Source organism: Mustela erminea, chromosome 11 (assembly GCF_009829155.1).
Source record: "Mustela erminea isolate mMusErm1 chromosome 11, mMusErm1.Pri, whole genome shotgun sequence".
Classification (NCBI taxonomy): domain Eukaryota; kingdom Metazoa; phylum Chordata; class Mammalia; order Carnivora; family Mustelidae; genus Mustela; species Mustela erminea.
In genome coordinates, this window is record NC_045624.1 from 65,762,809 (window position 1) to 65,777,235 (window position 14,427).

General features: G+C 38.2%; 1 protein-coding gene across 1 annotated transcript in view; it reads right to left on the reverse strand.

Annotated features, from left to right (window-relative positions):
• UMAD1 (UBAP1-MVB12-associated (UMA) domain containing 1) overlaps positions 1-14,427 on the reverse strand; it is a 219,503-nt gene that overhangs the window by 174,908 nt on the left and 30,168 nt on the right. Inside the window, exon 2 of the mRNA XM_032304286.1 lies at positions 14,078-14,170. Within this exon, the coding sequence (XP_032160177.1) occupies positions 14,078-14,170 (93 nt within the window). The remainder of the gene's footprint in view (positions 1-14,077; positions 14,171-14,427) is intronic.

Below are 14,427 nucleotides of genomic sequence, written 5' to 3' on the forward strand. Positions count from 1 at the left end.
AGCTACCTTGTGCAGATCAGCTGGTTCTTTCCTAGTCTGACTGCATCCCAGGTTCTGCCATTTAGCTGCCTGTCAACCTTAGGTTTCGGTAATTATTATACAATTTTCCCCTGTTTTCATAAGTACTTTAATAAAAGATTCACCGGGGATAAATTGAGTCTACGAGCTAGATAAAATTTTAACGAAAAAAAGAAAAGCTTCATACTGAATTTGTTTCATGGCTGGTGCACTGATTTCTTGGCCTCTTGAAAAAGAGCTCAGTGTATCAGAACATACTTTAGTACCACCAATTTATTCCAACAGAGATTAGAATAAATTGAGGGATTTGTCAGTCTCTTTAAATACATAGCACACAAAAAAGGTATTACTGAAATGTTAAGCTATTAAAAACAAACAAAAACTTCAGAGATAAAAATCTAATTTCCTTTCTCATTCACCAGATGAGGAATCTATGTCCCAGTAAAGTGATCTGAACTGTGTAAGATGAGAAAAGAAATAAGCAGCAGAGCTCCCATCTTCTCCTTCAAAATGTAATCTCTTCCCACACTGAAGGTCACTTAGTGTCTGAAAGTCAAAATGCTCTTTCCAGAACATTATGAAATATTGATATTGATATTTTAAATTTTATCATACACAGTACAAGTTCAGACAAAATTTTATGTTTAGTAATTCTGTTTAAATTGCTGTTAATATGCAATTTATTTTATTTTGTAGGTTATCAAATAAAATATAAAACTGTGACTTGGACTGCAAATGTTCAAAGAACAAAGCAGCCAAAGAAGTCAATATGATTGTGTATTTGCAAGTTATTCCTTTATTCATATTCATATTCATGTTGTCTCCCTAATACCTGCTTATAAATTTAATGGTGGCTCTCTCTAGACCTTAAGGAAAATTTCAGAACAAAAACATGCAATTCCATCAGCTTGTTTTTTCCTATAGAAAGACTACTATTATTCAATTTTTTCAGTGTAACACCTCTGCCCTGTTCCAGGAAGGTGCGCACGGAACTCAACCCAAGAAATATAGGTTTGTACCACACTGAGCTCTACACGCTTCAAGGTCCTGTAACCTTGGAGACCTACAGGAGCTGAAAGAAAATGCATTCTTTTGGGGAAGGGAAAACATTTAAGCATATCTGAACTGGGAATATTAAAATACATTTGGATTCATTAGCATATTTTTGTAACAGGTAGAAATGATAATTGAATTTTTGTGGTGGTAAATTTAAACCACCTTTGGCAATAAAATGATGCCCATAGGCTAGAAAGGCATTTATATCTCACAGGGAAGGGAATGCTTTTACTGTAATTGGTTCATATGGTAATGCGATATTCTATATGAAATAGCTTCTATTATACTTACCCTCCTTTCTCTCCTTAGCAAACAAAAGAATTTATATAAAGTATTTTAAATACATTACTCTCAATCGGAAATATTTACATATGAGACTGTTTAAAATTATCCCTAAAATCTCCTTCAACACCTAGTGATTACATGTTGTAGCATTCCCACCCTTTAAAGGCGGAATATAAAAAAATTGTAGCTTGATTTTATAATAAAAAAGATTAATAAAATTTTTATCATTGCCCTTAAAAACTCTTCTTTAAAATTTGACACACTGAGCATGACTGACATGCAATCAAGTAAAAACAAAATATGCACTTGGTTTTAAACTTTAAATAGTGGCTTTAGAACTATAAATTTGGGACGATAAAAAGAAACACACATTTCAATTTTCCTCCCAAATTTCCAAGTTTAAAAAAAGAATTACGATTTCATTTATTGCCTTGGGCAATTTTGGAAATGGCACGTTTCTAAATATATAACACCTAAAGATATGTGAGTCGTATAGGTGACTTGCTTTAAAACTATATTAAGTTTAAGACTGTTATCATTAACAGGATTGCTGACTTTAAAAAATAGCTGGTCCAGATTCTCAAAGGAGTCTCCTGCTTCACATCAGTAATCCATTCTGAAAACTGGACTTATGAGAAAATGTATCAGGGACCGTCCTATTTCCCTTCAGTTTGGATGAGAAAAATTATAACGTGTTGCATATCAATCTCAAACTACCAACCAATTTCTTAAAATCAAACTAAAATACAGCAAAATGCCTGCATATAAGTAGTAAACTATTATGTTTGTATGTTAAACGTGTTTCCTAATCACCAAACAGTTAATATGACTGTTCACCGATCGGTTGCTTTGTAGCAGTGTTAGACAGAGCCTCCCAGATGCCAGCAACATCCAGGATGCTTTCTGGCTAATGCCAGGAGCCATATCTTTCAAAATATTTACATGGGACTCTGACAACCTCGTCATTTCATCTGCAACATAACTCAAGACTATTTCCATACATTGTTTTGTTAAAAATTAAGTTTTGGAAGGACATAAATATAAACTTTTCCTATAACACATATCAAGTGAAGAAATACATATATATATCCCATGAAGTCTGGATGTTACAAGCTAACCTGTCAAACATCAGTCCAGACATTTTCAGCCACAAGGAACAGAAGCCTATCTAAAAATGGCTTAAATTTTAATGAGGGAATTTACAATCTCACCTTGGAAGGAGTCCAGAGGTTGACAGATGCCAGGCTCGTAAATGTATCAGTTCAACAGTGTCATCATAGACCAAATTGCTTTCTCATTTTACTCTGCCATCTTCAACACGTTATCTCTGTCTTCGGTCACCTCCCCTCAGCAAAGGTGGACGCGTTGTATGCAACCTCATCAGGCATTTCATCCAGAGAAAACAGCTGCCAGGGCAAGAGGCGGCTTTCTCTCCATTATCTGCCTCTGAGCCACTCAGCCGAACTTCCTTCACATCCAATCAGGCAGAATTGCCACGGGTGCCCATTTCGAAACTAAGTGCCGGCAAGGTAAGATTGGGCCACCCTGACTGGCTAAGACAAACTAGAACAGAGCTCCCAGGGCCGGGAATAAAGCCAGTCTCTCCTGAAACACATGGTCATGGAGATCAAATGAATACTTACTCAGAAGAGTGGAAGAAGAGGGAATGAATCTGGAAGAGGCATCCCTGCTCATTTTGTGTTACTATAATTAACTAAAATTAGTATAATTTAAGTCCAGGTGATAGGTGACGTAAGTTCAACAAAGATCCATTTCCACTGGAAAAACGCCTTAATAGGAGACATTACCAAGTTTTCTAACCAAACACTAAATGATCCAGAAGTCATTTTAAAAACTGTCGCCAATATGTAGATTGAGGATGTGCTTTATGGAACTGATTGTGCTATTAGGTAAGACACACAGCACACAAGATGTCTAGAAGGAGGTTACAATCCAAGTGGTAAAACATAAAAATAAAAATTTAAATAACATTACAGAAGAATGATAGAAGAACTACTGTAAGAACACTGACAGGTCCATATACAAGCAAACCAAGAGTAAACTATCATTGCTAATTACATATTTAATATAACAAGTAAAAGAGTTCTCCAGTCACGGTTTGGGATCTGTACATCTCTATTATCATCTGCATGCTTTTAGTTTTTCTAACAGCAAAACCAATTGCAGTATCATGTCCCAAATGTACCACTGGAAAAATATGCACGTATACACTGACAAGACAGAGAAACACCAACACATGAATGAGCTGTCCCTAATGGTACAAGTCATTCTATCGAATACCTGATGTTCAATAGTATTGTTTTGAGATGTTATTTAATTTTTATTTTTATCTTAATTTTTATTTTAGTAAGTCTAGACACTTAGAGACACTTAACCTCCTTAGAGATACTGCCTTGGCTACATATCTCACATTATAGTAATTATTCCTTAATTTCCTTTTAGCTGCTCAAAAGTCATTCTGTTTTCTGAAGCCAAGCTAGTTCAAGTGGCCAATGAGATGTGACACACCTCTGACAATGACTGTGCTAACTCTGACCTTAAAATAAAAATACCCTAAGATCACACAGCCCAAGGGGCTAGTTAATATCTGGATACATAGCAACATCTAGAAATGTGATTCTTTAACCTCTTTAGGGTCACAGACCTTTGAGAATCTGAGGAAATGCAAGGAACATTCTCCTCAGAAAAATGCAAATACAAAATTTTGCCTATAATCTCAGGAGGTTTATAGACCACTCTACTCAGCTCCCCAGTCATCATGGCAAAGAACCCCTGACATAGGGAGACCAACAGGGACAATGGCTGGTTATCACAGTTACTAAACTCTTTCCACCAATCCATCAACAAACTATTTTAAGGGTTCGTTTTCCTTCGGTGCTGCCAAGCATATTTTCACCTTGTACATCAGGAAATAATTGATGCCAGAAATAAAAATAAATCATTCCTAAGTTTAGAACTGAGTGATTTGACTTAGAATATTGAAAAATTTCAGAACGATGGCTCCTTTAAGTCATTTATACCATAATGTAAGGTTTTAGTATATATAATTCTCATTAAAAACATGACTAATGTATATCTCTGTATATATGTATACATAAAGTATGTATGTACATATAATCATAAACGTATGACTTTTTAATGAAAATACCAATTGTAGGATGTTTATAATTTAACTAATAACCACGGTGTAGCAGAAATTCTTTTTTTAGAATTCAGTATAGTTGACACACAGTGTTGTATTAGTTTCAGGTGTGCAATATAGCAAGTTAACAGTTCCATATATTACTCAGTGCTCATCAAGATAAGTGTACTCTTTTTTTTTTTTTTTGTGACTTTTATTTATTTGACAGAGAGAGAGAGCACAAGTTGGCAGAGAGGCAGGTAGAGACAGAGGGGGTAAGCAGGCACCCTGCTAGGCAGAGCCCAATGCGGGGCTCAATCCCAGGACCCTGAGACCATGACCTGAGCCGAAGGCAGAGGCTGAACCCACTGAACCATTCAAGTGCCCTGAGGTAAGTGTACTCTTAATCCCTGTCAACTACCTCATCCAACCCCTGACCCACCTCCCCTCTGGTAACCATCAGTTTGTTCTCTATAGAGTTAAAAGTCTGATTTTTGGTTTGTTTCTTTTTGCTTTGTTCGTTTGCTTTGTTTCTTAATTTCACACAAGTGAGATCATATGGTATTTGTCTTTCTCTGACTTATTTCACTTGGCTTTATACCCTCTTGATCTACCCATGTGTTGCAAATTGCAAGATTTCATATTTATGGCTGAGTAATATTCCAGTGTATATGTGCATGTGTACCCCACATCTTTATCAATGGACATAGGCTGCTTCCATAATTTGGCTATTGTAAATAATGCTGCAATAAACACAGGGGCGCATATATCCCTTTGAATTAGTGTTTTCCTATTCTTTGGATAAATACCCAGTAGTGGAATTACTGGATCATGTGTTCTATTTTTAATTTTTTGAGGAATCTCCATACCGTTTCGCAGTGGCTGTCCCCATTTGCCTTCCTGCCAGTGGTGCACAAGTGCTCCCTTTTCCTCCACATTCTTGCCAACACTTGTTATTTCTTGTCTTTTTGATCTTCTGACAGATGCAAAGTGATAACTCATTGTGGATTTGATTTGCATTTCCCTTATTAGTAGGAGCATCATTTCATGTGTCTGTTGGCCATCTGTATGTTTTCTTTGAAAAAAATGTCTATTCAGGACCTCTGCCCATTTTTTAAATTGGATTATTTGATTTTTTGGTTTTGGGTTATATAAGTTCTTTGCATATTTTGAATAGTAACCCCTTATCAGATATACCACTTGGAAACATCTTCTGCCATTCAGTAGGTTGCCTTGTTTTGGTTTCCTTTGCTGTCCAAAATCTTTTTATTGTGGCATGGTCCTAACAGTTTATTTTTGCTTTTGTTTCCCTTGCCTGAGGAAGACATCTAGAAAGAAGTCGCTACAGCTGATGTCAGAGAAATTACTTCCTATGTTCTTTTCTAGGAGTTTTATAGTTTTAGGTCTCTATTTAGGTCTTCAATCTACTTTTTTTAAAAAAAGATTTTATTTATTTATTTGACAGACAGAGATCACAACTAGGCAGAGTGGGAGGCGGGGGGGTGGGGGGTGGGAAGCAGGCTCCCCGCTGAGCAGAGAGCCCAATGCAGGGCTGGATCCCAGGACCCTGAGATCACGACCTGAGCTGAAGGCAGAGGCTTTAACCCACTGAGCCACCCAGGCGCCCCAGGTCTTTAATCCACTTTGAGTTTATTTTTTTGTAGGGTGTCCAAAAGTGGTCCTCTTTTGTTCTTTTGTATGTAGCCATCCAGTTTCCCCAGCACCATTTGTTGAAGAGACTTTCTTTCCCGCATTGTATATTCTTGTCTCTTTTGTCATAGAAAAGTCCGATGTGTTGCTTTTTTAAAAAATGCTTATTCTCAGGCTAGAGCTCCAAAGATTCTGTTTCACTAAGCAGGGGTCAGGCCCAGGAATCTGCAGCCTTTTCAACAAAGAGCAGAGCACCTGTGACAGAGGGGGTGCACAGGAATGTTCAACTAGTGATCACTCGAATAAGAAAAAACTCCATCACACAAATTTTAGATGTTTTTCTTGTGGATGACTTTATTAGATAATGCTATTCGGAGGTGACACTCTAATTCTATGATGACAGACTAAAGGAAGAAGATACGTTTTTTAGAAATTCACATTTATGAAGATTAATGTGCTACCCTTGTAAGAATCGTTCCTTTCATAACATGCTTTGGTTGCATTCAAAGGAAAAAAATAGATGCTGAGTAAGACAACCACTAAAATATGAAAGAATACGGTCGTATTATTCAGATTACCAGAAAGCCAACACTTAGGTCTTCCAATCCTACCTGAATTGCCAGTACAAAGTACCGTGCTTATAGTGTACATTTTACTTTGTCATCCTCATTTTTATTTCCTCAATAGAATGAAAGAAAATATAAAATTTTAAGCTCAAACATAAAAACTACTCATCACAATGTTAGTTAAGTAGTCTCAAATGTGGAAGATATAGGATCATGAAAGCCTCCAACAAAATACTAGAGGAAACTCATTTATGAAATACGGTGTCGCGTGCTTAAATTGCTTCCCTACTGATATTGCCTAAGTAAGTGCCCTCCGGGAAACAGCAGCAGAGTAAACCAGTCACTGACCGCCCACCCCCCCAATAGCTACAGGAAAAATATGGCTGCCCGAAGGTTTTAATTCAAAGAAAAAGCTCTTCTGAAGATCTTACAGGTGTTAATCCATCACATAGATGTACTCTGGCTAAAGACGAAAAGGGTTATAGGCCACTTGGAATTCACATTTGTGTAATTAGGTTAATAAAAAGTTTCTCAGCTGCTCCACTGATTAAAAAAAAAAGATTTAAGTTTCCAAATATATTAAGAAACTTCAAGCTTTCTGCTTTTTACCTGGTGTTTGAAAGGATGTGTGTTTAACCTAGAAATGTTGTGGTTTTGTTTGCTTGTTGTTTATTTGTTTATGGCTTAACTACAGTAGAAGAGAAACCGTAAGTCTATATTTTTATGAGGTCCTTTCCAAAGTGTTTGCTGGTGTATGAGCACTAAATCACAGAAAAGAGAAAAGCCATGGTGCTGGGCTCTGCATGCACACTCGAACTGTCTGGAGAACACTGAAAGAAAAAAAAAATTCCTGTCTGTGTCGAATCCCAGGTCTCTCTAACCAGAATATATGGATTCTGGAGGTCCCAGCACCAGCGTCTTTTCAAAGTGCTCTCTAATGCACAGGAGGGTTAGAACCAGGGAGGCAAAGAAAAAGATTATCCAACTGACATACATCACTGAGTCCCAGGATGAATGACTGACTTGCTCACAATTAAGTGTATGAAACAGCAGGCTCAGTTCTGCTTCTCAGTATGGTCCACACCTCTCCTTTGCCCCATGATGTTCCTTCTAACCTGCTCAGTCCAGGAGACAAGACAGGGGGTACGCCCTACACGGGACAGACTTGCCTCAACACTTCCAACTCCAAAGTGTCGCTAGATGAATGGGTAAACTAGAATTAGGAGCCAATGAATGTGAAAGTCCTATTAATTCTATCCATAGTGGGAAAATAAACAAGTGCATGATGAAGTTAGTTGAAAAATCCTGGCACACTTGCTTTAGAACTGAAAGGTCAGAGTAAAAATACAAAGATTGCCAAGTAAAGTAATTGCAATTTGAGTTTTTCTGGATATCACAATACATGGGTAAAGAGATACGAATACGGTCAGTTGCTTTTTTAATCCATCAACACTCTATTTTTTAAAAAGATTTGGTATACTTCTGTTCTAAGAAAAGGGAATAAAAATAGAAAGCACACACTAAAAGTATGCTTAGTTTTTATCTTTGTTGTTTTAATTAAAGCCTTTGGCCCTAGAGAGACTCAAAGTGACTTACAGTCCCTCATCTCTTAGAATGTAAATTTGTCTTGTACACAGCCAAATTTCCACTTTTAAATAAAGAAAGGAGCACAGAGATAAAGAGATTACCAAAAATTCCCATATAAAAATGGAATAGTTTAACTAGAGTGTGTACAGACGGTTTGAATCATTCTGAGGATGAGGATCTTAAAAAATAAGCCATTACGTTTCAAAATCTGATCTATCATTTCAACTGGAAAACAGAAGCTGAGACTAAGTTACATATTTCAATATTAATACTTCAAAGATGATGAAATCCAAGCCACTGAATTACTAAACTCTGATTCTCGATTCAGTTTTACGAAAGAACTAGCTTATTGGGAACTATGGGTCCCCGTGCCCTACTTTAAGAAGCACCTGCAAATTCTGAAAGCTGTGATGAACGTCGCTTGTACCATAACCTCAGCCCTTCCATCTTCAGGGCAGTCCTTGCCCTATTTCATTCTGCCAGGTCCAAAGCCCTATTCAATATCTGGTCAACCATGTCAGCGAACATAACAAGAGTAATCTAAATTAATCCTTTTCATCTTACATTCTGTGGGGTTTTCTTGTTGCTTTTATTTTTCCTTCTTCTTGCCATAACATAATAAGCTAATTCATGCCTTTGTCTTAGTTTTGGAAGGAATTATATGCCAACGTCTAGGCAACAGATACCCTTTTCCTTAATTTAAAATAACTACGAGGTTGCACACTACAGTAGTAAATTTGTAATCAACTTAAAGATAATGTCTTAAAAGTACAATTAAACATGTCATAACACAAGAAAACCCTGGTAATTACAAATAGTTACCACGCTCTCTGGGGTTTTAAACACTAGTATAAAACTAAGAAAAATCGCCACCCAGTGATGCAAATGAAAACTGCAATTTGTTTTTGTGTAAAACGCGTACCCTGGAGGATTACTTCAACTTCATTACTGAATGAAGGGATAGCTATTACCTTCTTATGTGAATGGGAACTGGTTACAAGGGAAAGGATGTTTTTCTACAAGGCTTCCCCCCACCCCCACCCCATCCTTATTCAGCACACTCGACATTTCACAAAGGCTGAAAGCTTTGGAAACCTTAACAGGGAAAAAGCCTTCTGTCCCAAAGTGAGCTAATTGTATACCAACATCCCAGCTATTCCTATTATCATCAAAGTACCTAGGCTGTGCCTGAACCCTGAGTTTCAAGCCACAGGATGTTGACTTCAGCAACTCAACAATGCCATCTAATCTTTGGGACCTAAAACCTCTTTGTGTTAAATAAGCAGGAAGAATTGCCTAGAGTAAAAGGTACTCTGGAGTGGGAAAAAAGAGATAATTCATACCTTTCACAACATAATTTACTGACCATTTTAGAAACATACAATGATAACCTCACAAATTCTGTAGAATCCATATCAAGAAGAAGTTGTTACCATAAATATAATTGTGTTTCTAAGTCTTTATTTAGTTGTATCACGTCCAAAACACAACAAAACACATTATATACATTTAATTTCCTGCAGTGTATCTATTGCACATGAGGGCAAAGAAAGTTATGTGGATATATGATGACCAAAATATATGTGTGCAATACGGAGCATGTTAGTAAGAGCATTTCATATCTACCATTTGACCTATTTGGCATTTTCCCAAATATTTTACACAGTATGCACTGAGACTAAAGTGGGTATTACATTTGTCAGTATGTTATCACATGATAAAAAGGAACAACTTAGCAGAACAAGTCAGCTTTAAAAAAAGAGGTTACCACTTTTAAAGTGGTAACCCCTTTAAAAACCATTTTTAAAGACAGCTTATTATATGCCTAATAATCTGTCCTGACTTTTACCAGTCAAATCAATTAAGTCCCTGACTGTCGGTGCATTTTTTTACTAACTAAATAATGTATACTATCTTCCAACCTCAACCTCATTAAGATTACTGTTGTCTGATATAGTTAAAAATATTTAGACTATTATACATTACATATTACATACCAAAAGGTTTAAGGTAGCCAAAATCATAGCCCAACTTTATGAACAACCAACACTTTTATTTAAAAATGAAACCAAAGAAACACAACAGTTTCTCTTTGAAAAAGTAAGGAACACAATGTAAAATTTTTTTTTGAAGAGCTTAAAATGTCACTGATGTCGTAAAATTTAAAATGATATTATGACATTTAAAAAAAAAAAAAAAGATTGGTAGCTTAGTGGTTAAGAGGATTAGGCTCCAAAGTCAGATTGCCTGGACTCCTTCCAGATTGGCTACACATCAGCTGGAGGAACTCAGAGAAGTTAAGTTCTCACCTGTACGTGGACATAATACTACCATTTCACTGACAGGGCTGTTCTAAGCACTTTACACATGGTAACCCACTTAATCCTTTCCATAACCCTATGGGGTTGGTATTATTTTTGTGCCATTTTCTAAATGCCCTCCCACCCCCGGAGGTTATATAACTTGCCCAAAATGGTGGGGGGTGGCATATACACTATTCCAAAATATGCCACTCTGGCATAAGGACTGTTCTGAGCCGAAGGCTCTTGAAAAAGAGCAGGTGCAAGAAGGGATTTCTGGCCTTCTCTTTCCTTCCTAAAAGCAGGAGATAAAGTCCCCTAGAGAAGATGCCAGGAGGAAAGAAATACTCCTATCAGCAGAGGTGGAGAACTGAGGCCAAGAGAACTCTGTACAAACAGACCCTGTTAAAATAACTCTTATCTTCCTTTTGTCTCCCCACATTCTTTACTCTTCCATAAGGGCCTCTTTGTTTAACCTGGTATATAAGCACATAGGTTTTGCCACTTCTTTGGTCTTCATTTTCCTGGGGTGGGAGGAGCTCCCATGTACATGGAAAAATCTGCATGCTTCCCTCCTGTCATTGCGTCCTATGTGTATGTATTTCCTAGGCCCAGGCAGAGACCTTAGGAGGAGTGAGAAGTTCTGCCTCCCTTAAAACAGAGACTCTGGCAAGTTGGAGAGCCAGGGTACTGAGCCAACAGGTCTGGCTCGAGTCAGGATTCTTATCTGCGCTTCCCCACAGTGCCTCTGAGGTGTTCCTGAGAAAGAAGGGAGGTGGTGTGATCAATAAGAAGAGAAAGGAGACACAGGAAGAGAGAGCTGATGCTGATGCTGGCTGATACCACCACAACTTCCGGAGAGTAACTAAGCTCACAGAACAGTAGGTAGATGCACAGATTTTTCACAGAAAGTGGCGAAGGGGTAAAGCTTTGTACCTGGAGGGAAACAGGGCTAAACAGAGACAAGCATCAACACTCATGGAAGCAGATGGACGAGAAAGTCTCAGCAGACATCTATGGGACTTGTGTGGCTTGGGTCATCTGAAAGAGGGAGTACCACCAGCTGCATTTCAAATTATATCACTGTGGTAGAACAACGACAGAAGTGTCACCATGGTTGCTGCGGGGGAGGTACCGTGCAGGGACAGAACCTACCCGACTCCTTCCGAGATGGTCCTGGGAAAATGCCCTTAAAGTACAGCATGTTGGCTTTCGGGAAAATGTACCCTTAGAGCTTAGGTATATCAGATGGCACAGCTGGAACATGAGAGCAGATCAGAGTCATGTAGTGCTGGAAGTTTCCTCGTGAATTAGCAGATCTGCAAGTTTCTGTATCTTCTGAGGCTCAGCTAAAGACAGCGTCTTAAACCAGAGTCTTTTCTAGAAGAGGAAAGGTCCACAGCAAATAAGCTTCACCCACTGAGGTAGAATCGCCTGGAAACTGTGCCCCTATTGGTCTAGCTGGCGAAAGTGAAGCATCTACATGTTTCAAGCCACCAGACACTGGAGACTTCAGAAAGAGCAGCAGCTGGAGTGTTTTTGCCTCTGGTTAAAACTTAGCCCTAAAGTGCTGCTAAGCGCGGGCCAGAGAGCCAGAGAGGTGAAGAAGATGTATAAAGAGTTGCCGAGGCCCAGCATTAGAAACTGCCCATGCTCTCAAAGATGTCTGTGTGCGTCTCTCACAGCCTTTAGGTGGCTATTTAATTACAAAAATTATAATGTTGATTTCAAATAATGAAACAACAGAAAGTAGCAAAGTTCTCCACATATGTGTTCAGACTACAGAAAAATAAAGAACTGAGCTGGGAACATCAGGCTTTGTTGAAGCAAATTTTGAGAGATAAATTTCTTGTGAAAGGCCTAAAGAAGAGACCAGAGGCATCCTTGAGGTTCAGTAGTGAAGCTAATTCAGGAGGTAAGAGGGAAGCAATGCTGGCAGATTTCAAGAACAGAAGTTGGGACTGACGGAGCCAGTTCTGACCAGGAAGCCATGGCATAAACTCCTGACGTGGTAAGAAGGGCCAGATAAATAGGCGTGTACATGGCACCCCAGTTTATACCTATCAGAAAGTTCCCCGGAAAAACCACGGACCCTGGTCATTAAACAATGCCTCACTATTTTGCCTGAGGTGGAGGAGATCTGGGCAGAGAGAAAAGAAATCTGACCACCAGGGCTATTGCCCCGTCCCAGGACAATATGAGGCAATTCAGAGAAAGTGCCAGAAGGGAAAGGGCATCTGCCAGCACTGTGTATTCTGGCCTGCCAGAACTCGACTGTGGAAAAGATGGGACAGTCTAAGGTAATATTTAGCCACAAGAAAAACTATAATCTGGTCTCCCAGAGATTAAGGCCTAGCAATGGAAGAGGGCGAGATAGGCAAAACATTTGTGTCATTTCTGTGAGAGACCAGATCCTAAAGAGAAGGGCTGAAGAGGCAGAGACCCACCCACCTACACTTCTAAAAGTATGGGAAAAGAGGCACACACAGCAGGAACCCTGGCTCTGAGAGGGCCTAAACTGAAAATTCAGGATGACCCTTAAACCCAAGGAGCCATCTTCCACTTCTCAAAGACATACAGAACATTTGCCAATGCAAGGGGACTCTGGTCTGACAGGACCAAGATAAAGACTGTTAAGAGGTAGGAAACTAGAATCTGGAAAGGGAGACACCTGAGAAACATCCCAGGGAGCAAATGCCCTATGAATTCATGCACAACTTCTTGAGGAAGGAGCTCAATTTGGCAGGAGGAAGTCCAGAGTGGAAGAGGATGCCTGCTACGTGGGAACATTGGGTTTTGGCTCACCACCCTCTGGGGAGAGAATTTCTGGGAAGAACTATACAAAGACTGCAAATCTCCTCCTCAGGGGGAAAGACATAGTGACATGAAGGAAATGTTTTTTTCAGAATTCCCTTTGGAAAGAGCATAGTATTTGTTTGAAAGAACTTTTTTTTTTTTTTTTAAGCCACCAAAATCATAATAAGTGCAGGTATCAGTTTTATAACAGAAAATAAACCAGTCTTAACAAACACAGAGAAGACACAATTTAACATATTTAAAAAGTATACCTCATCCAGTAAATTATTTATTGGATGTCTAATTTAATTTCAGATGCTAATTTAAGAAGCAAGGTTTGGTGCTATTTATAAAACAGAACTTGAATCTACCAAGGATCCTTCAAGACTTCTGGTTTTTCACAATTAAAAAGGTTGACCAGCTTATCATGTAGGAAAAAAAGGGATGATTTTTCACATTTAATTTGAAGGATACAGCCAAAGTAATATATAAGAAGTGTATGACTTGATGACAATATTCTAAGTGATTGATGACCTTTATTTTTATAGATTTCATATACATAAATGAATTCTAGAATTAGAAGGAACTAATTTAAAAAATCAATCACATAATTTCCAAGTAATCTTTTAAAGGAAAAATTCTTCAGCCAATTATGATTATTTCTTAAAAAGACTCACCTAAAAGGACAAATCCATCTGCTTCTGTCTCTGGTGTGGAAGGCTTTTTAGATTCTGGAGATTTTCTGAAGAAGGGAAACATTGCGGCTATCTGAAACAGAAACACTATATAATGTCAAGTTCAGAGGAAGATATAAAAAAGCCTTACCCTTTTTAGTAAAAAGCCAAACACAGAGATAACACTATAATTACTTTTAGGAATTCTATTACCAGACTTAAGAACATAAGCCCCCTCCAGGTGTCAGAAGACAAACCCAGAAATTAAGGGGCAAAGACTTCCAGTTTACAACCACATGTGCCTTTTGAACCATGCAACCTCTATCAAATTTCTGAACAGGCAGGAAATAACA